The sequence below is a fragment of the Dryas octopetala genome, chromosome 7 (genome assembly GCF_963921425.1).
Source record: "Dryas octopetala chromosome 7, drDryOcto1.1, whole genome shotgun sequence".
NCBI lineage: Eukaryota > Viridiplantae > Streptophyta > Magnoliopsida > Rosales > Rosaceae > Dryas > Dryas octopetala.
Genome location: NC_141372.1, coordinates 9,065,808 through 9,089,431, shown reverse-complemented (window position 1 = coordinate 9,089,431; position 23,624 = coordinate 9,065,808). Strand labels below are relative to the sequence as shown.

The following is a 23,624-nucleotide window of genomic DNA, read 5'->3' as shown; positions in this document are numbered from 1 at the left end:
ACAAATTTTTAATTTAGAGATTCAAACTCGAAACATCTTTCAACAAATTTTACAAAAAATTATTAGATCAATAATTAGTTGGTTTAAGAGTAAGAATTTGAATATGATACTCCCTTTTTGGAAGAGATGTATAGATAACTAATTTTTCGAATCATAAAATCCTCAAATTAGAGTTTTAAAAGTCTGATTTTTTCAGTTTCTTTTTTCAAACAGTTTCTTTTTCCACACTTGCATGATCTTATGTATAGTCATGGGCAAAGCCGCAAAGGCAAAAGCCATTATCAGCTCTCTCTTTTTTTGTCTATTTTTTCGTTTTTCTAGGTCATGACAACTATCAATTGCCAAAAGCCTAGATAAGTCATAATTAAAAAGGTTATAGTAATTTCGTTAATACAATAATAAAATATGGGCAAATATGTAATCACCTTCTTTATGACTGGAAATTTCTGTTAATTCAGGTGAAAAATCTCACTCAGATCGTTTTGGGTACTTTCTACTTTCTTATTTTCTACATCAAGCAATTCAAAGGAGCTATCTTTTCTCTCCTTGGATTGATTTCATAGATTCCTAATCAGTCACTGCTGCTTTTGGGTTTGCATCAACAAGGAGCTTGGATCTTTTTCACTTCTCAGTATAAGCTCCAAGTTCAATACAAGCTTTTTGGATATTGCTTCTTTATTGGGTGTCAAAGCTTCTTGCTCTTCTGGGTCTAAGAAATCAGATTTAATCTGGGTTTTCTTTGATTTTGTCTGTTGTGGGATTTAATCTGAGTCTTGGAGAGTGTTATGAGAATTTGAGGAGGTGGGTTTGCTGGAAGGTTCATCTATGGCAGACCAAGATTTGATTGAGCTCAAATTCAGGCTATCCGATGGCACAGACATAGGTCCACACAAGTATAGCCCATCTACCACAGTAACATCACTCAAAGAGAAAATACTTGCACAATGGCCCAAAGGTTATATTTCTTCCTTTTTCGCCTGTACTTCTGTTGAAGTTCTGTTTTTTTGGTATATATTGTTGCAAGAACTTAGATATCTTATTGAGGTTCTTTTGCTTTTTATACGATTGGGTTGGGCTTCTTGAGAGCTTTTTGCATCAAGCTTTCTGATTTGATTATCACAACTTCAGGTGATATTATTTACTTGGAATCTTTTTAGACCATCTTAGCATTTTTTACTGGGAACAACGTTTGGAGCTCATTTAGGCTTGGGGTGTTGGACACTGTAAGAATTACCCACCTCTACTGGATAGTTTTTTGGCCAAAATTGTTGAAATAAAGATGTTGCTATTACTAAAGATCATATTGCTTCGGTATTGAAAATTCTGTTAAGAAATAATTTTTGTTCTTATCATTACCAATAGTGCCTTGTCCAAGCTATTTGAGGCTCCCACTCTGTCCTTCAGTGTCAGGATGGCGGTTTGAAAATGACGCAAATGAACTATGACACAGTTCTGAGTTCCTGAATAAGAGTATGCTTCGGTTAGCCATATTTTTTGGGATGATCTAATGAATTTGCTTGTTTATTCTACCACTTTAGAACCCTTGTTTCATATTTGTTGCTGTTGTTTCTAATTAGATATCTTGCCTTTTGTCCACCCCCCCTGGCACCAACCAGAACAGAATATTAAAAAAACGCAGAAAGAGCTGATATTTTGCCAAAATTTATGAAGCTTAAGGTTGCTTAATGATCACAACATTGTGCTTTGGTTTGAAACTTCACTTATATTTTCTCATGCAATGCAATATCTATTTGATAGACAAAGAAAATGGTCCAAGGACAATAAATGATTTGAAGCTTATTAATGCGGGAAAGATACTGGAAAACAACAGGACACTAGACGATTCCAGACTTCCAGTCAGTGAACTCCCAGGAGGTCTCATCACTATGCATGTGGTTGTGCGTCCTCCTATTGCAGACAAAAAGAATGGTAATTATGTTTCTCTTTTTCCAGACATACTTGCAATTATGTTGCATATATCTTATAGCACATGCTCTTTGGTGAATTTGTTGTTTTTATTACAGTCTCTTCCAGAAAGTATCCAACATCTTGGCTCTATGATGAATGGTTTCCCCTTAGTTGTCAGTCTATTTTAGTTAAGATGCATAATTCTTATGCATCAGTCTCTTATGAACACAGTTCTTTCTGAACAACAAGAAGCAAGGTGTTCTTGCTTCTGATTACCTCTTTATCTCTTGACCCTCAGCACAAACAACTCAGCATGCTAGAAATCTGGATTCAATTTTGAGCCAACCATTAAAACCTCATGCTAGTTCTCATTAGTACAGCTTCTTAATGATATTGCAATATATATACCAGGGAGCTGAGAGTATTAGGTCAATGGTTATTTAATGTATTGTCTCCCATAATAGGTGTAAAGCATAATTGGCTCTTATTTATCCATTTATTCATTTATTTTGTATGTTTGTTCCTTATCTGAATTTCTGGTCCTTTCCCTCCCTTGAAGTTGGCTTTGTATATTGTCCCTTACTTTTTTCCTGTGTGCTATCATTCTTCCAGTAGCAATTCTCACATTCTAAGAAAACTTTAAGGCTTGGCATTGTTTTTCAATAATTATTTGGAGACGAAATCATGGAACTAGAAATTCTGGCTAGCAAAACCCCACTATGAAATTCACAATATGAGACACTTCGACATTTACGTTTAAATGCGTGGACATAGGATTATGCTACCAAAACTATGGAAAGCAGTTCCAGACACAAGGAACTAACGGTTGCATTTTCTACAGATAAATTGCAGAATGATTCTCCAGAGCAGCCTCGATGTTCATGCTCGATAATGTAGCTCCAGCTAAGAAGCTTGACAGAGCTTCTTCAGTCTGTTAGTGTCATTCCATGTCTTTTCTGTTGCTGAGATGCAATTCAAAGTCTCAGTTCCAATCACAACTGGCAGCAAGAAGGTCATGGATCCATCAGCCAGAACTTTTGGTGCTCTGCATCTTATGGTTTCCCTATGTAGAACACCTTTTTTAGTTCCTTATTGCATGTGATTTGTTAATGAGAAATTTAGAGCTTCTGATTTATTGTCACCAGTGAAAACAAGTGTAAAAGAAAAAGAACAAAAAAAAGCAAAGAGCAAAATAAACAATTGATTTGATTGATTTGGGAGTTTTATTGTAAGCCGACTTCTGTTTATATTGGTACAAGAACAATTTTTTCACTTGTATTTACTATACATTACTTTATGTATCACTATCTCTGTTTCAGACTTTCAGACTATTTTATCTTCATATTATTTGCTTTAAACTGACTCCATAACCCTGTTTGTATCAGAAAAAGACTTGTTCCCTGTAATTTAACATGAATAAAATTCAATTAGTTTTTAGTACACACTAAGAATGACAAATAATCCCCAGGTCAAGACCAGAAAATAAAATCGTTTGATTAGCATAATGATTAAGAGATCCACCAGTCATGAATTATACTTGAAGATAGAATGTGAGGACAATATCTCCATGCCTTTGCTCCATCCTTCTGTCACATCGTGTCAGTAATTATTGGTAAATGGCTCAAGGCACGATATAAAACCTAGATTCTGTTCTTGATATTTTCTTCATTAATTAATATCTACTGCTAAAGGATATTCCAAACTATATGTAACAAGTCCATTTCATTAGACTTCTTTTTCTTGTTTTAGGAACAAAAAAAAAAAGGACTTTTTTCTCTTTTCCTGTGAGTTACCTAAATTTCCAGTAGTGCCAATTTACCAATACAGTTGCAAGCCCAAAGGGAATATGAGAAATTTTAAAAACTAGTCCTTGTGTTTTAGAGTTTTAGAAATATAACCTTCCAGTTCTTCAAATCATTCTCAAGTAGTGCTCCGAGCCTTCGACCATGTCAAGTTGTGCTCTAGGGTAGCTTGAGCACTACTTAAAAATTATATTTATAAAATAAAAATAAAAAGACTAAATGTCTTTAAAGTAATGAATTAAATTTCGGATTTCGATGGTTAAAAATATGAAAATTCTAAAAGAAATTTCGAAAGAATTTTTTATTTCGTTGAAAATTTCTAAAACAATTAAAATTTTTACCAAAATTTTGATAATTTCATTTTAAATCTAAAAAAAAAAAAAAAAAATTTCGAGAAAGTTTTTGAAATTTAATTCCATGCTTTAAAGGGTAAAAATTTTAGCTAGTTTCTCAAATTTCAAGCAGCTTTTTGTTTTCTTGTCTACATATTATCGCAAGCCCTGAACAGTCTTTAAAACCAAAAATATCAAATCCCTGTTCAGCATAGGCTATGAACAAGCCAATCCGACACCCAAGTAGCAAGAGAACTTAGATACAATTGTCAAATTCCACCAAAAATAAATTGGAATGCAGAAGGTATGTATGGGAAGAGGTTTGCAATTTTTTTCTTCAAGATACTTAAATAGAAATGACTGGAAAAGAAAAAATTGATTTACTATACAGCGGATCAAATTACAACAAGTCAATACGTTACAGGGATCTGTACTTATGATACTATTAACCAGGGATACAAAACAGCAGAGTTTTTTTATTTACACTGCTGCTTAGCTTTTGATACCGCTTTCAAAGATTGTAAAGTTTCACCACTAGCAGGCCAAGTGATCCATCGTTATTCACCTTTGACATGATGACACAATGTAGCAAGGCATCTGGGACCATCAACTTGTTAACCCAGTAAAGGGTATACTTCACAAACATGGGATGGCAACAGTGGCTATGACTAGGGGTCCAGAAAACTGGTTGTCGAGGAGCGATTTAAGCATAGGGCTTTCTTTGATGCCCGAACATTCTTGAGAGTCATCATTAGTTTCTGTCTCTCTCCTTCAACCTCTGCAAATTGAAGGCTTAACTGAGAGTAACGGTCATGCATCTCTTTAAGTTCTGTCTCCACAGTAGCATATCTTCCCTTGAGTTCCAGCATGTCTTTTATGAGCTCATTGATGTCTCTAAAACTGTGAAACACTGCTTCCTCATCACTGTGTTGTTTCAAGAAAGAACTGGAACACGAGAGGATTGTCATGTTAATTGTTAAACTCATTAGAGGATTCCATAGTTCTGCTAATTTTAAAAGTTAACAAACTCAGAAAACAAATGTATAAATTGCATTATTAAATTCTTTTGGTTTACAATTGTGCAAATTTAGCAATGCATTGTGTCCATGCAGGCCCAAAATATACCAAAGCAGAAAACCATTTAGAAATTGCCATGTCACCATTACAAAGGTTGTAGAAAGAAGTTTATTGATACAACAGCACCAATGCGACGTCAATGAAAGGCCAGAAAAACGGTGGAAGAGCTTACCCAGGAAGTATTCCACAACACCACTATGCCAAGTAAACCAAATTTTTTTTTTTTTTTTTTCAAAAATAATGTATTTTCAAAATGAAAGAAAATTGCAGCATGGTGGTATTGAATCCTGTTTTAAAGAATCTGTATGGTGTTCCTATCATTTGAAAACAAAAAAATATTGTGTCTTTTAGCATTGCATGTCAAGTAAAAACTAAACAGTTTGCTGGGCATGAATAAGATTTCCACAAGACTATTTTTTACAATTACCATACCCAAGTCTAAGACAGAAGAGATTTAAAGAGACAATATTTTGTGGTCTCCCAAGAATGCAACATGATGTAAATTTGCAAGGGTCGATCAGAGTTGTACAACATGTACCTCTGAATATGGAGGCTTGATTTCTTCTTTGCCTGCAATGCTTCAGCGAGTTCAACTTCCAAAGCTAGTACCCTATCTAAAGCATTGCCACTGCAAGAAAATTCGTTGAATAAAGGAAATATAGTTCCCAATTCTTCATTTACCTAATCAAAAAGCAGAAATAGATATCAGTTCAAGGACACACTTTTATTCTAAGGTGTAAAGGGTCACAAAGTTATTTACCTTATTTAATTGCATCAGCTCTCTTTCCAAACCAGGAAAATTTGGGTCAAAATGATGATCACCTAGGGGAACAAGTGAATTTTCATGTTTCATCCGTTCCAACTGCAAGAAGATTACAGGGATTAGAATAGCTCCGTTTTCATAAGCAAATTATACGTCAGGACCTAGAGGCTGTAACTGATGATGGGAAATTGTAATCTGTAGTCCCTGCCCTCCAACTATAGATGAAGTTACTGTAGCAATACAAAAGCATCTTCTCACTTGGAAAGAACCAGGTTGGCCATACATACCTCCTTATTTAAGTTGTCCATGCTAGACTTTAAGCTTTGGGCCTTGAAATGCTCATTGGCAAGAACCAAACGCTTCATGTCACCACTATGCACATCCTTTTGTTTTGAAAGTACAACACCAGGAATTCCATTTACACCTCTGGATACAACATCATCCTGTCCGATGATGCACATATATTGTTAGAGACCAAAATTTCAAGATATAGAATAGAGTACATGCATTGGAAAAAGGGAAGTAAACAACCTTTTCTTTGATAGATTTGAACTATCCTATTGCTCTGCTCAAAGGAGATAGGATGAACTTTAAAGTTTGGAAGTCTAAGTGAATCAGTTATCAGTTATGAACAAATTATTATTGCCTCTAACAGAGGTGCGGACAAAGTTCCAAACAGCCACCAAAAGAAGTGCACATGTTCAGAAGCACTAGAAGAAATGCGAGCTACGAAAGATGACATATTCACAGCCATTTACACAGTCATGCTACATAGATCATATCTTATATTATTTTGATTGATTTATTATAAGAATTCTTCCATCATTAAATTTTAGTAGTTTCTAAGGAAAAGTTGACAACATTAATGGTGAACAAGAAATTTAAACCTTCATGGACTATTAATAACTGGTAGTACCAAACATATAAGCCACTATCAACAGCTTTGAGTTTCATTCTGGTGACAGTGGTTCCCAGGCAAAGTGTTTAACGGGATAGCCGGGCCCCTGAAGTGTGTAAACAAGAGCTTCCACTAAATGAAATAGGTATATTATAAGTCTGGTCTTTTTTTGAGCAGCAACTCACTAAGGCACTGTCAACTGGTATTAGTAAGCATCTTCCCCTTTCGGGAGCACCTTTTTCATGCAGAAAAGTATATCTAACTGAAAGCACCTTTTTATTTGAGGACATGAAAAAGGCATTCTTGTTTGTTTCTCCAGCATCTTATGGACAAATGCAACATATGCAAAGCACAACAGTCCTATGTAGCCAATTGATATGTGGCACTTGAAAGTTCAAATATCAGTATAAGCTAACATAAGCATACTACATATTTGCACAAAAATTAGAAGTATCAACTGACAAAGCAAAATACTCTAATATTGATAATCCTGGAAAAAAACTAATAATTACCTGCACAGGTTGGATATTGATGAGTACTTTTGAAGGGTCAGCTTCATCAATGGAAATCAAGCATTCATTCTCAGCTGCTTCATCATTCACTAAATCTAGCTGGGAAAACTTAGATAATTGGTCCTCTGTCATTCCGTTGCTTTGCATGCCAGATATCGAATTTTTGTGGTGAACCCCTTCAACTACCAGCTCATCCGACGTGCAATCTGCTTTGTGTAATCTGTCATTGCCTTCCCTCTGCGTATTTATAGAAGATGTAGACCTCTCAAGCAAATCTTTCATTGAGGTGAGTTCTAAAGTAATTTTAACTTTTTCCTCATTGCACTTTTGTAAAGATGCTTCAAGCTCTTGTTTTTCTTCCCTACAGCAGTCGAGGCTTATTAATGAGCATTCCTTTTCAGCCTTCATCAGGTCATATGCTTTCATTATTTCACGCTTTTCAGAAAGCAATGAATGTAGCTCAGACTCCAGTTCCAAAATCCTCATTCCTAGCTCTTCATTTCTCTTCACATGTATAGCTTCAGATTTCTTCCTATTCTCAACTTCATCGATTGCATCTTGTAATTTCCACAGCATTTCCTCACTATGCTTCTTGGAGATGGCAAGTTGTTGTTTCAGTTCTTGCAGCTTGGTTTCATATTGTTCTTTGATGAATGCGATTCTTAAGGACTCTTGCATAGCAGCTGGTGGCCCTTCTGGTTCTCTTTTATCATGAGCATGGGCACAGTCAGCATAAGCCTTGTCTTTAAGCTCCTTAAAATGGATGGACAAGTTCTTGAACTCTTCTGTCTTCAAAACCTGTTCAGAAAGCCTCTGTGTAAGCTCACTACATTCATTTTGCAGCATTGTCAGTTCATGTTTAGATCCTTCCAGCAAGGCTATCTGAGTGCACTGTTCATCCAACTTGTCTTTGAGTACTAAAAATTTGACTTCTAGTTCCTCCTTGGAGAATATCAGGTTATCAATCTCTTCTTCAGAAGTCACCAAAAGATGCTCCAGCCTTTCAATTTCAAGAGCACACCGACTCCTATCCACATGAATAATAGACTCCATATTTTCAGCTCCTTTCTTGTATTCCTCAATTTCAGTCGTCATGACACCATTTGTATCAATAAGAATCCTATTTTGGGCAATGCAGGCTTCTAGCTCAGATTTAAGGCAGTTGAGACTTGTCATCAATTTGGTGTTCTCTTCAATATAATGCCTTTCGCTAGCAAGACAACTATTAAGCATATTCTCTACATTAAGGTGATTGTTGTGAAGCTCAGCAAGGTGGCTATCGGAAAAGTGAAGTTTTTGATCAAGCTCTTCAATCCTAGCCTCATATTGAGCTTTTGTGAAGGTGACTCTAACATCAGCAGCTAATGAAAATTCATGCATTTCAGATAACTGAGTTTCCAGAGCAGATATAGAAGAACATTCTTCACGAACATCTTTTAGACATTCCTCGGAATCCAACAAGAGACGGGAAACTCTAGATTTCTCTAGTTCTAGAGCTGATACCAATTGTTTGAGATGAACCAGCTCAGCTTTCTGCTGGTCAAATTCTAGCAACTGGCAATGCTTCTCATTCATTTGGGAAGTGAGATCTGCAATTGTACTCTCTAATTTATCTTTGAGATTTCTCTCAATGTGCAACTGATCATGCAAAGATAGCAAACTTCCTTGTAAACTATTAAGCTCCAGAGAAAGCTTGGAAGATTCTACAGTTTTATCCTGTAAGGACACCACCAAAGCTTCTTTTTCCTCTGATACTGCTGCTATGGTCAGGTTACACCTTGCTAATTCTTCAGTTACAGTCTCCAATGCCACAATTTCTTCAGCAAGGTCCTGGTTTTTAGAAGTAAGTTGCTGCAGCTCCACTTCCAAATGATCAAGATCAGACAAAAGTTCTCTGTGCTGTTGTGCATAATTTTCTTCAGCTTCGGAGCTAATCTCGAGTCTGTTTGCAAAAACCTCAACTTGTAACTGAAGCTTCTGCACCAGGGCATTTGAAACATCTAGTTTATCCATTATACTCCATAGATCATGTTCAAATTTCTGTTTCATGATTAAATGATCAGATGCTGCTGTGCTTAAAGACACTTGAGCGTTATCTCTTTCTTGTGTAAGGTCTTTCTTCTCTTCCATAATCTGGACAATCTTCTCATATACATTGTGCTGAAGCTCTTCTATTTGCAACACTACACCTGTTAAATCATCGGATTCCAAATCCTGACAAATACCTTCACTGCAGAGAGACAGGCCTTTATATTTTTGGTCATAAGATGACAACAGATTCCACAACTTACCCTGTAGAACGTTTACAATGTTCTGCAGATTCTCCTTCCCAAAAGCCAGCTCATCATAGTCAGTTCTGACAGCTTTTAACTCTTCCTGCAAAGAGGAAAGTCTATTTTGAAGATTGTCATTTTCTAGGGTTTCCTTTTCCAACAAGTTTGCCAACTCTAATTTTTCTGTAGTGCAGGCTTTATATTTGCTCTCATAAGTTTCATATTCTTTTATCAGACCTTTCCATTCAGAAATCTTTTGGGTAAGAAGATGATTTTCACAGGAAATATTTTGCAAATTTGACTCCAAAATTTGGTTCTTCAGAGTCAAGTCATGGCACTTCGAATTGCAAGTGTCCTTGTACTCATTCAGGCAGCAAATCTCATCCAATGCAGTCTGCAGTCTCAGCATCAATAACTCCTTGGACTCAGTTGAAAGCTCCAGCTGCTGTGTAAGTTCATGCACTTTCTCTTCCATCAATCCAAAGTCAGCACTTGCTTCAAGCAAAGTTACCTGTAGAGCCTTTGAGAAGACATCCAAATACACATTCACCAAGTGCACTTCATAAATTTCTTCTTCAACCTTTTGGTAAATCCCCTTCTGCAAGAGGAGAGATTTTTTCAAATCGTCTGAAAATATATCCCCATCTAGATGCTGTTTCTTTACCCCGTAACACTGATTCTGACACTGCAAGTGTTTTGCATCATGAAATTCCTCTGAATCCAATTTCTGATTCCGCATCGTTTCTTCACACCCTTGAAAGCTTGGAAGCAAAGAATCTGCAAAAGCCTGCTTAACGAGGTTCTCATTAGTCTCATACATGGACAGAACCTGGAAAGAAAGCACTTCAAGGTCCTTCTGTAACTGGCCCACAGCAATGGAGTAATTCAAGCGTGCCCTTTTCAGTGCTGCTTCTGCTGTAGTAGCCCTTCTTTCAAACTCCTTGTTCAGAGAATCCAAATCATGCTTTTCTTTGTTAAATTTTATTATCTCATTGTTCATATCTTGCTGGATTCTCTCCATCTCAGCTTTAGCAGATGAAATTGTGTACAGGCAAGTAGAATGGTCATTTCTGAGATTCTGCACCTCTCCCATCATCTTCCTTTGATTTTCCTCAAGTTCATGAATGAGAGCTTCATAGTAGCACTCCATCTGGTCTGCTTTTTTTGCAAGGCTTTCTCGTTCAGCTTTCAACTCATCCACCTCTCTTAACAGTTCAAAGACTTTGTCTTTCATTACATTGGTAGCATCTACAGAATCAAAGTCTTGAGACACCAGGCCAGGCATGCCTGGACAATGAAGCGCACCTTCTGGTTGATAGAAATCTGCATCAAACCTGTTTCCAAGTACTAATTTCTCACCTTTATGTAAACACATTTCACCAGTCTCCTTTACGCTTGCCATGTTCATCCCTGAATTTGCCTGTCCAGTTACTTGTTTGAGAGCTAGCAGACCACCAAGCAATGCCTCTAAATCTGAGTGGAACGACCTGAAGTCCCTTTCATTTACTCCAAAGCACACCTTGCTTTGAAGCTCTCTTATTTTATCCTCCATATCCAAGAGCCCCTTAAACCACCTGACCTGTAGCTCATGCAAAAGGTAATCCTGGCCGGTCTCAATAGTTTCTTTGGTGGTGAATGGAATGCTTAATTTGGAACTTTTCTGCTCCTCAAGATCTTCTTTCAACTTTGAACATTCTGATCTCAGTATAGAAACTTCTTTTGCCAATTGTTCTCCAGAAGCAATTTCCGCATCAAGTTGAAGTGCAAATTTTTGTGCTTCAGTGCCTATTTCATCAGCATGACTCTGTAAAGAGCTCACCTCCTGCTTAAGCTCAAGAATGGACGACTCAGCTGCTTCCAAGCTTCCTCTAAGCCTACTATTTTCCTCATAAGCATTTGGCAAGTCAGTATCTGCAGAATAATCGGAACTCCAGCCATGAGCCCATTCATTGGTCCCCTGTGCCAACAACCGCTGATCAGAGGGGTCTCCTTTCTCTTGTCCAGGACTTTGACTAAGGGATGGTCCACCTAAATCACCAGAGGTTGTACTCTTAAGACTGTCAATCTCATGGGTGCTGGATGTATCATGTTTCTCAGCATATAAACTTTCTGAAGTATTAGAAGAACCATCAAATCCAACAGTTGAGTCTGCATACTCATCATTCAGCCCAACCTCCTCTTCAAGGGGAGAGAGTTCTTCTTTGAATCTAACTCTTGCATTGACCTGTACAAAAAAGAAAATACCATATATTGAAACAACATATGAAAACACCTATCACAAAGATAATAATTCCATCCAGAAAAAGAACACATAAATGCACTGCAAAAGTTTTTATCATATAATTTGGGAAATTCAAGCAACATTACATGAACAAGGAAAAACAATAGGTCATCACTCATCACTCTCAGAAGTTGTGAGACACCAAGTCAATTTTCTCAGTGACTGGCTCATGGCAGATCTTGGAAGGGGATGGATTTACCCCTAAACTCTGAGAAAGCAATACCTAACTTTCTCATCAGGCACAGAATTACCGTATTTCATATTTCATAGTGAACTATATTCCATTGTTTCATCTTTACTGTTTCTAAAATCATAATAGCAACAGTGAGCCTAATAGATATTCATCTTCGATAGCACAAACGTGTTTTGCGTAGGAATTTTGTTAGTCTCAGAACCCTCAATTATCTTCCACACATGCCTGACACACCTCAGAGCATTAATAATTTTAAACTAAATCACGTCTAAAAGACATGCAACAGACAAAAGACATGGAGATAGATGTCCAATTAACAATAAAGAGTGAAATATTTCTCATCTCATGTGCATCTCCTATTGTATTGTGTGTGGTCTGGAGTTTTGGGATGTTCCTTTTAGTAATATTCATGTTGATTGGTCTGGGGTTTTGTATTGCGTGTGGTTTTGCTTGTATTGTGGCTTCAGTTTGGCTAAGTGTACTGTTTGTCCATCACCTATTGTATCTTTTCCTCTTTCCTTCAATAAAGTTTGATTCTTATTTATATTAAAATAAAAATATAATAAATAATAAAAAAAATAAAAAAACGAGAGTGAAATAATAATTTTAAGAGGGTTTATGCATAATGGACAAAATTCATACATATCTGTTTCACAGGAGCTTATATTTGCCAATAAAGTTCGGCAGAAACAATTATAATCAATCATTATGTAATATATTGGACAAAAACAGACAGCAAAATGGTCAAACCTTATCTATCTGATCATTTACTGTATCTTCAGAAGACGATATTTTTCTAACAGTGGATACGTCATTTCTGGTTTGGTCAGAGGATGTTTGTAGACCACTCTCTCTGAGCTCCCTCTGCTGCTCAAACTCTCTGAAAGGAATTATAACTACAAATCAACAGACTGAAAATAGATAAAGGAAGAGGTTTACATGTTTTAATGCTTACCTGAAACCAGTTTTAGAAGTTAGCAGCTGTACAGTGACCTGACATGGAATAGAGAAATTTTTAAATAGGAACAAATATTAGTTGACAACCAGCATTAAAGAATAACTAACAGTTTTTACTGGAAGCTCAATGAGAAATCAAGTAGCCATTACAAAATAACAAAAAGTATAGAAACAAACTTTCCCATGATAATATTATGTCTAAAATCATTTGAACTTGAGAGATCCTCACATGTAAAACAGTTCCAGAATCACATCCCTGGAGAGGCAGAGCAACAGCATAAGGCTTTAACGCATCAGCATAATCAGCAAGGTTAATGTTAGCCTCACCAAGGACACTAGACCGTGAAGAACCCTGAAGTCAGTCAGATTTAGGCCAAAGACCATGTTAACCTCAGTTTAAACAAGATATATGGATACACTAAGCTCTGATAGTGAATAGGGAGTACAGAAAAAATAGTTCATCAATCAACTGAATTTCCAAGCAGAAACATTATTTAATATAAATAAGAAATTCTGAAGGAATACTACCATGGTTATCACAAGTTTATAGAGCTTCTCATCATATTGTTTTGTTTTAGTGTCCTGGAGAAGCCTTGTAGTTTCATAGATAGGGTCTCCCCATTTGCAGGTCCCATTCCTCACATTTGCTTTGGTTGTCTTTGCTGTTGCCTTTCCAGAATCAGCAGCTATGAAAGATATAAATAACTTATCCCATCCGGTTTGTGGTATCTGGACCATGCAGAGAAAAATTATATTCAGTCATAGCATAGATTGCAGCTGCTAGTTGTATAGGCACCATGTTTTCCAGTCATGCAATAGGAATAATGCATGATTAAAAGGAGTTTAGATACACTTTAAGCCATTAGCCATAAGAAACTAGAATCAAATAGAACATCAATTAATGAGAGATACAGGCCTGCATTACTTATTTGAAGTGTATGGTCGATGTTAGATTATCTTAGACATTCAGAAGTTCTAACAAGGGAAATTGGATTACTAATATCATTATTATATTTATATTCACAAGCATACTGAATTATACTATTTTATGAGAGATGGGAGAATTTTATAGGAATGATATTAGCCGAACGATTAAAATATGTACAAATACAGTTATCAAACAACTCAAAGTTACAAACAATTAACAGTTAACACATCGTATGACACAGTTCAATACCAGGTTCAGATAATTACCAGGAAAATGTTAGCCGTGAGAAGGAAACAAGAAAGACAAAAAGCATATTTTCCACAGACTGACTGAATCATAGACCAAATTGACACCTTAGAACATTTATTCAACACTGCTTAACACATCATTCAACAATTGCCTTAGGATCTTCTATTTCACCTTACAGGCCAGAACTTTATTCATATGCATATGTTTTTCATAAGAAGGGAATAAGAGGAATGTATTAAAATTATAGACTGAAAAATATTAATCTTCAGACAATTCAATAGAGGAACCCAAAAAGAAAATTATAAAAAAAATTATAGAAGTCAATAAGATGGAATTTCAGCACAGTAAATTCTAAAGATTCACAACTTACATGTGTAGCATGGAATTGTAGCCTGAAGACCACTTTTACTTTTGTCTTCTCAAGCTTCCACTTAGTGATCCTCGACATTACTAGATAATCTATCTATATTCAACTATGTAACATCATTCTCCTGCACCATTGTACACCCATATAAGAATGATTGCATTATTTCCACAACAAATGGAATGAAATTTGTGACTGAACATGCAAAATTATAACTTATATTTCTTGGATGATAAATACTATACCAGAGAAACAAAGATATGTTTTAGTGCTTCAATTGCTCATAAATCAACTAAAGTGATGCTTTAGAGACAGGAAATTTTCAACCATGCACAAACCATCATTTAAAAAGTACACATGTCCTGAAATTCCTCAACCAGTCTTCCAAACACTTCAGGGTAGATGATTGATTTATGAAGCATATGTTTAGAATTTAACCACTTAAAGTTAATATTTTAAGGTCATCTTATAATGAACTTCATTATTTTCTATTCATTAAATCTGTCTCTCCTCAATCAAAAGCCCAGAAACTTGGCAAATTGACCCGATACCTGATTCAGCTGGGCGAGGATGTATTCGGGACATGACTCTCTGTCAACTATTATTATATTTATAACAAATTAACAACTAGAACTGCAACACGTTTATTAAACTTCAGTTCAGGTTTTAGGTGAGAAATCCCTTTCCATATCAGAAGTCTTGGAAACTAGACTTTTCAATCTAATACCTGTCAAATTCAACCTCCTCAGCCCACATGCAATTAGCACAGGAGAGCTTTTCCAATTCAGCTGTTAATATACATCTGAAATAAGATTTCCAATAGGGAAGCCAATTGTAGTCAACAGTACAACTGCCAAAGGTGCAACTTCAAACTTGGAAACCAAATTTGTATAGGAACACACCTCTCTCCATTTGTATCTAACACCATGTCAGCCATTCATGGCTACTAAATAAGGTTTATTATCGAATGTCTATGCCAATTGTTTGCTCAGTTTCCATACTTTCAAAATCAAATATGAACATACTAGATCGCAAAAGTAACCTCTTCCCATTCATGCCTCCTATATTTTGGTTCAACAATGTATGATTTTTCCCCTTGGTCAACTGTAGCATTTTACCATCTCCTTAGCTCATCAGTCATCACTAACCTCCACAATTAGTCTCACTATTTTCTTGCCACTCCGTAGGAAGAACATATTATTGTCCAATTTATCATATGTTCTTCCCCAAGATCAATGCAGCACAGAGCCTAACCTGTTTACTCACTCAAACTCCATACATCCAAGAGAGTCCCTCTTGAGTCTTGACCAATTACAACCCTATTTGATAAACCTTTCGATCAACTCTAAATGGCGCTAATGTTTACTCAATCAATTGCTCAAAGCACTGAATTGTAAAGACTTGGTGACTCTGAAACTCAGAGCTGTGCCTTTTACTTGAGAACCCTACATGACCAGGCAGGGGCGGATGCAGGGTGGGGTCAATGGGGTCAATTGACCCCATGAACCCAGAAATGCTGGGCTTAAGGAAAATTTTTTGACCCCATGAAGTTTGGGTCTTGGTGGCAGGCGCAAGGGCAAGAATGCATTCAATGTGTTTGTGTAAATGTCTAAACAAGAAAATAAGAACTAGACTGCAGAGAAAGGGGAAGAAAGGCTGAAAGGGTGAGTGACAGAGTAGAGCCAGACCAGACCCAAGGGCCAAGGCAGAAACGAAGGGCTGAAATGCTGAAGGCAACTCTCCATGCGCGCCTGCGCTCGCTCACAACGTCAGACCCAGAAACGTCATCACCCCCTGCGCGACTGCTCCCTCGCAACTGCCTTTGCTCGTTGGGTTAATTTTGCCCCCATAATAGTTGATTTCTGGATCCGCCACTGTGACCAGGGCATAACAAAATACAAGAGATATAGATATACCTGGGTGTACATGTCATACAACCAATAAATAAATTGGTTTCCAAGAAAGATAGACACCCATATGAAACTTTCAACTTTCAATCCAAGAAGTACAGACAATAAATTTAAAATTCAGATCTTAGCACTCCCTGGCTATAAGGAATCACTGCATGATTCTTACTAGACTGGCACGCTAAACCTCAATATATGTTAAATCAAACACCAGAATGTGAATCACAAAATGCAGATATATCATATAAACAAGTCAGATCATTAATTGAAAATAAAATAAAAAGGGTCAGGATCGTGCTGCATTACGAAATGCTCTTGAGTAAATGCATGTAGAAAAAGCATAATCATTAATTTCTGACATTAACTTTGGATTCAAAGTAAAACTAAAACCAGCACTTAAATGAGCCTACAATAACTATTTGGTGACTTGTGTATAGTCGAATTTAGTTACATCCAACTAAATCCAAGACTTTCTTTTCCATCAGTTTTCTCTGTATTTCTCAGCTGGCAAGCAGAAGGTAATGTAAGCTGAGAAAAACAGAACTGGGAACCAATTGGGAAAAGAAACAAAGCGAAATTGGAGCACATACCGTGTAAGACGAGGCACAGACTTGCCCAAAACGGAAAACCCAGAAACGATTTCAAATATTAGTTGAGAATAGGCCCGGATCCAAGTCCAAGAAAAAGCAGAGAACTCAGTCAGATTGCCCACCTCCAGAAACCGACAAAGCAAGACCCAGAAGAAGAGGAACCTCAAAAAACAAACACTAACGCTAGCTGCTTCTGCAACACTGAACCCAAAGACTGACAATGGCCAATACGACAGCGTTAGAGAGAATCCCAGCTCCCAGACCCAAAATGCCTAGCTAAATGTGGAAACTTTGAAAACCCAAATCACTGTTTGCCTTGAACAAATCGTCAAACAAAACCCATTATCGCCACATGCAGTGCTCTCACATTACAACGTCAAAATTCAAACCAAATTATTGGAAACGCAAAAATGAAATGAAATGCTGTGAGAGTGTGAATTGGGAATAGGGGCAGCAGCAGTAAAAACTAGTAAAGTTGACACTTAAGCTTAACACTCAAAATTCAAAACCAATCAATATAATATAAATTATTATATAATTCATATATAAAATAGATAAACGTGTAATATTATAATGCTGGGATTGCAGTGCGGGTAGGTACCTTGCTGCGGATCTGAAGGTGCTTAAGGTTGAAGGAAGAGCAAGCAATCTTGGGTAAGAAGGTTCTAAGAGACTGAGACACAGCACACAGCTTGAGAGAGAGAGAGAGAGAGACTCAGTGAATGAGTGTGTGGTTATGGGTAGGTGGCGTAAATAAGCAGTAAATGAAGGGTTTAAGGACATTAATAAGGTAAGATGGAGCTGGGTTTTCAGCTCAAATATCAACTTCACATTTCTGGAAACCCGCCAAAGCCTGCATTTGTCCCTCTGTTAAATCTTAATTTTAACAGCCCAAAACAAAAACTTTAATATATTTTTATTTTTATTTCTGTGCTTGGATCTTATTACTGTAATGCCCCTTGGTTTTGACCACTTTGGCACTATTTGGCTCTTGATCACAAAGAGAAGACAACAATATTTTGGAGGGACTTACCAGAAATTTTTCCATAAAGTAATGGTAGAAGAACAACCCATAGATACAAGTGGGTCTCTTCTCTATTTTCTCTATTAAAGATGCAATATGTGTATGATAGTGTTGTTGTTTCTCTCTGGACCAAAAGCAAAAGGAATTGTTGTTTACCAAATATGTAATGTTTTAATTGTCAAAATTAATGAAGTTTACAGTGATGTATCAAGAATTTTAAGAATTCAAAATTTTTCATATTTAATGGAGATTTCAAATCTCTACTAAGCAAATGGAGAGAAATATTATTATACTAATAACTAGTATAAGAATTCAAGTCAATTCATAATTAGAAATACTAAGAATAGCAAGTTACAAAATCACATGTCTTCCTTTAATCATGAAAAAGAAAGCAAGAAAATACAAACAATTCATGTGTAGTAATATTATCAGTAAAAGGTTATGTGAGAAGGGAGATAATTCTATCATTTTAGCTTTTTAAAAATGTTAAATTTTATTTTTGGTCTTTGTAGTTTAAATCATTTTTCACTTTCGTTCTGTGGTTTTAGTTTTGACAATTTTAATTATGTACTTTCTTAAGGATCGCAATCAAATCCAAAATGTTAACATTATCTATTTTGAAGAAAAAATTAACTTCGACTATTTAAATTTAAAACGAAAATGTCTAAAATGTTCATGTATGTGTCATGTGGAATTTCTATCTTAAATAGACAGATTTAATGTTTTGGAATTAATTGTGAAAGTGCAAGACCAAATTACCCAAATCAAAACAAGAAAATGAAAGTAAAAAATAACTAAAACTATAAGGACCAAAAGTGTCATTTTAGCCCTTTAAAAATGACTTCCACTCCTCTACACCCTCATCACACATAAAAGATTCAATTTCAATTTCATGTTTTTGATATTTGGTAATTACATGTTTGCATTTAGCAAAGAATAATAAAACAGAGCCAGCATCTCATGCACTGGTTTAGGTTTTGCCAAATTTACAATCTGGTGACTTACAGAAATGAGGTACACTGTGGCAAACAAAGAGACAGTGGGGGGTAGCCAAGAAAGACCCAAGACACAAAAAAGTGCAGCAGCATGATTGGTGATGTGAGGTGTGCAAGAATGAAGACTCCATCCATGTATATGGGCTTTGGAAATGAGATGGGCACTGTGGGGTCACCATCAGTGACCTCAATGGAGACCATGCACATGGGTTTGGTGGAAAATGTAGTCACAACCTCACAGGTGTATTGTATACATGTATGTTAAGCCAAGAGGCAAAACTAGGTGTTTGGTCCCTGTGGTGTCAGTCGTTTTCCACTTTAATTTTTGTGATTTAAAAAGTCTTAATCAAAATTCATGTAATTTATTTTAGTTTACAATCATGACCAATTTCGTAGTTCCATCAATTTTTTTATGGTTTAATGATATGAAGACTCCATACTTGTATGTAGTGGTGAATTCATAAATTTTTCATTATAAGAACAAAATGGTGATGCACTTAAATATTTTATTTTGAAATGAAAGAAACTGTTAAATATTAATTCACAAAACTTTCAATTCATAGCACACAATATTATAAGTTGTTTGAGGCATTTTCACAAATGCATTGCCCCAATTTCTTAAGGAACAAAACCAATTCAAAGGGGCAAATATCTAAGATCCAAGGGAAGAAACTTAATTCATTGGATCTTTTGCCTAGAGTAGATCCGCCACTACTTGTATGAGATTTCATTCGAAATGACCAAAATATCCATATTGTTGTCGTTGTATCATTAAATCATTAAAAACTTATATCTTACGAACATCGTATGACATACAAACATATTTGAAAAAAACTTATATCTTAATAGTAAAAAAGTAAGTCTGTCACAATTTAAGAGTTAAAAATATTTTTATATGTGTTTGAATAGTAGAATTTTTTATTACAAAGTTGGTTTTGATTACAAATTAGCGTAAACCACGTAGGCCTAATTGAAACGTTTTTGAAGCAAAAAAATTAGAAATAAGAAAGAGCAAATTACACAGAAGTACCTCAAGTATACCTTCTATTTCAACTCAGTATCTCAAGTTTAAAAAGTTGCATATTGGTACCTCAACTTTCATTTCGTAACAACCACATACCTCTGTTAGCTTTTCCGTCTGAGAGGCTGTTAACTGCCTACGTGGCATACTGACGTGGCTTTAAAAAATGTCACATAGACAAAAAAAAAAATGAATAAACTTTTAAAAATAAAATAAATAATTATAAAAAACAAAAAAATTAAAAACCCTAATAATTAAATTATAAAAAACAAAAAAAAAAACTTTTATTTTGCATTTTTCTCTCCATCTCTCAGCCCCCCCCCCCCCGATTGTCTATTCACTCTCCTCTCTCTCCTCACTTCTCTATCTTCCTGATCTCTTTCTCCGGCGCCCATCTCCGGCAAGACCACATCCATGTTCTTCCTCTATCTTTCTCCGGTGATTGGTGGGTCTCGAGTTCCCCCTCCCCCCCCCCCCGATTCTGTCTCTTCTCTCTCCTCACTTCTTTCTTCCCGATCTCTTTCTCTGGCACCCATCTTCGGCGAGACCTGGTGAGTCTCGGGTTGCTCTGGTTTTGGGGTTTCGGGTGATGGGTTGATTTGTGTGGCTGGGAATGAAGGTTGCTCGGGTGGTGGTTGTGGGTTGGGGTGGGTCTCGGGTTTCTCGGGTTTTGGGATTTCGGGTGGTGGGTTGATTTGTGTGGTTGGGAGGGAGGAGGGTTGCTTGGGTGGGTCTCAGGTGGTGGTTTTGGGTTGTGGTTCGACGGTGGGATGTGTGGCTGGGAGGGAGGAAGGTTGCTCGGGTGGTGGTTGTGGGTCTCGGGTGGTGACTAGTGGGTCTCTAGTTTTGAGTTGTAGAAGCACAATGAAGGGATGAGGGTTTATTTGTGTGGGTCTCAGGTGGTGGTTTTGGGTTGTGGTTCGGCGGCGGGGTGTATGGCTGGGAGGGAGGAGGGTTGCTTGGGCTTTGGGGGTGGCTGTCGGGTGGGGAAGGAGAAGGGGTTGCTGGGTGGGGAAGAATGAGGGGTTGTGGGTTTGGGTTTACTGCAAATGGATTTTGGTTTGATTTGTGTTATTTTTTTTTTATGATTTTTTTTTTTTATGGTTTTGGGTTGATTTGTTGGGGAAAAATGAGGCGTTGTGGGTTTGGGTTTACTGCATTTGCTAATTTATTTTGATGATTTGTGTTGATTTTTTTGATGGTTTTGGATTGATTCGTTGTTTGTTTCTTAATTTTTAAATTAAATTATTGATTTTTTTATGATTTTTTTGTTTTTTATAATTTTCTATTTCATTTTAAAAGTTTATTTATTTTTTAATTATTTTTTTTGTCTATGTGACATTTTTTAAAGCCACGTCAGTATGTTATGTAGGCAGTTAACGGTCTCCTACACAGAAAAGCTAACGGAAGTATGTGATTGTCACGAAATGAAAATTGAAGTACTAATATGTAATTTTTTAAACTTGATATACTAAATTGAAATATAAGGTATGCTCGAGATACTTCCATGTAATTTGATCAATAAGAAAAGTTGAACAGCAATTACAAAAGTGTGATATCTTTACAGCTAAGCCCAAGTAACGTGACATCGCCGTGCATCTCACACGTGATAGCATCAGGAAACACGTGCACCGCGAGCACCTTTTATATCAACATGATTTCTGAATTAAATAAAATAATTTGATGAATTATGAGTGGATGGGAAATTAACTAAAAGTGAAAAGTCATTTTAAGGATTAGAAGCAAAAGTGGTGAGTCATGAAATCCAATGGTTGGGAACCTCTGCATGTGATTTGATTTTACATGAGATTATAAGATTTTTTGGGTCCCCACTATACTTTAATTTTTCAATATTACCACAGCTAAAAATGTAAAAGTCAATTTGATGAGACCCTCCCTCAGCAGAATAAAATAAAATAAAATTGATGAGACCATCATTCAAGACTTTAATTCCACTCTCTGACCGTCCAAATTGGAAATTTCAATCATTCATTATGAATATATCAATATAGTACCAAATACAATAATACATCAGCATTATTTCTATCAGAAAGAAAAATAATACATCATCATTATTATCTTTCTTTTGTTGTTTACTGGATTTTGAAGATCATTTACTTCGGATTGCAAATTTTGGTGCGCACTAGCCTACTCATTGCACGGTTACACAGTTAATTATTTGATTAATCACCTTTATTTTCAGATTTTTTTGTCTAAAAAATCTGTTTAGAAAATAGGATGACCATTTATTTGTTAACAATTATATGTGTCAAAAGATTTTAATTTAGCTAATATTTTGTAAAGATAATTTTAAAGAGTAATCTAAAAAATGAAAGTAAACTTTCATAAAACCACACTGCAAAATAATAATAAGAAGAAAGACGAATCATTTCTCAAGAAGTAAAATGATTGTGACATTATCTGGCCTATTAATGAAACAATTGTTGCAATCCACACTTCTTCATTTATTGATGAAATGGTAGAATTAGTAAAAATGAATTATAAAGGGAGTGAGAGCATTAATTTTTCTATTATCAAACGATATTTTGGAAACTTTTAACCACTAAAGTTACAAAATGAAAAAGGAAGAGAAGATTAGTGCGAGTTCACTAAGTAACTGGTGTTTTGGGTTGGTTTGATTTAATAACTCTTTTTTTTTTTTAGTGAGCAACCAAACAATATACTGCCAAATGAACCAAAAAAAGCATACTGGACCGGTCTACTAGGTTGTAGGCTTGTAGCCCTGCTCGGTAGGCCGAGGCCCTAGTCCAAACTTGTAAATGGACCGGGCTGGAATCTCATTTTTAGCCCTGGTCTGGCCCATTTATCATAGGCTCATAGCTGGGATGCTTCCATATCCATTTTTTCCAACACAGACATGACTGGCAAAGATTTTTAGTCCAAATAATAATAATTTTTATTAAAACGAATTTGTATAATTTATTTTCTGCTTACATAGTAGGATAAAGTTTACAACAAATTTTATCAATGTCTTAGATGATGAATAAGGAAAAGAATAAAAGCAATGACCTAGTAGTAGTAGCACATATATTACAACAACCGCAAACAATCTAGTACTAAATTACAAATAGTATGATCCTGATGAACAAGTCATCTGAGCATTATTGCTTGGATGGACTTTCTTCAACACCCAGAAGAAACAACCACTAGACCTTACCATTTCAGTCTTTTCGGATCTAGTAGTACTTGTGCTTGTAGTGCCCAACTTGGCTCTTCTTTCCTCTTCTTTTTCCATCTTCAACTTCTTCTTGTGGAGGTCTCGCAGCACATATGCTTCAGCAAAACCACTTCCAGCCATGGACATGATGGCCTTAAATTCTTCAAAGCAATTGTTTTGGTTTGGTGTTCAGTTTAAGGAAGAAATGGGTTATATGTTGTAATATTGATGTGGGTTGACGGTGATGAGTACGTAGTATTTATACACGTTTGTGATGTCTTGGGAGGCAAGCTGCATGATGTGAAGAATGACGATATTGACAATAAGTTTCTTTTTTTTGGTTGACTGTTGACTGTTAAATTGTTTATGGCG

At 36.1% G+C, this 23,624-nt stretch overlaps 2 protein-coding genes across 4 annotated transcripts; one reads left to right on the top strand and one right to left on the bottom strand.

Moving 5' to 3' along the window:
• The first annotated feature begins 372 nt into the window (after positions 1-372).
• Positions 373-3,266, top strand: MUB6 (membrane-anchored ubiquitin-fold protein 6 precursor). Its single transcript, XM_086250335.1, has 3 exons — positions 373-955; positions 1,759-1,929; positions 2,750-3,266. Exons 1-3 carry the CDS (start codon positions 826-828, stop codon positions 2,803-2,805), a joined length of 357 nt encoding a protein of 118 aa, XP_086106461.1. The 5' UTR covers positions 373-825; the 3' UTR covers positions 2,806-3,266.
• A 1,137-nt stretch (positions 3,267-4,403) lies between these two features.
• Positions 4,404-17,799, bottom strand: LOC147279402 (sporulation-specific protein). Of its 3 annotated transcripts, XM_086251075.1 has the most exons (12): positions 17,636-17,799; positions 17,035-17,248; positions 14,544-14,664; positions 13,525-13,725; positions 13,226-13,348; positions 12,995-13,032; positions 12,790-12,919; positions 7,293-11,789; positions 6,170-6,325; positions 5,880-5,981; positions 5,658-5,800; positions 4,404-4,987 (listed from the first exon to the last, which is right to left on the bottom strand). In XM_086251075.1, the coding sequence occupies exons 3-12, from the start codon at positions 14,619-14,621 to the stop codon at positions 4,711-4,713; spliced, it is 5,745 nt and encodes a 1,914-aa protein (XP_086107201.1). In that variant the 5' UTR covers positions 14,622-14,664; positions 17,035-17,248; positions 17,636-17,799; the 3' UTR covers positions 4,404-4,710. The 3 variants fall into 3 exon arrangements, with proteins under 3 accessions (XP_086107201.1, XP_086107203.1, XP_086107202.1); XM_086251077.1 differs by lacking the exon at positions 17,035-17,248; XM_086251076.1 differs by lacking the exon at positions 17,636-17,799 and having other exon boundaries at positions 17,035-17,344.
• Positions 17,800-23,624: the final 5,825 nt, after the last annotated feature.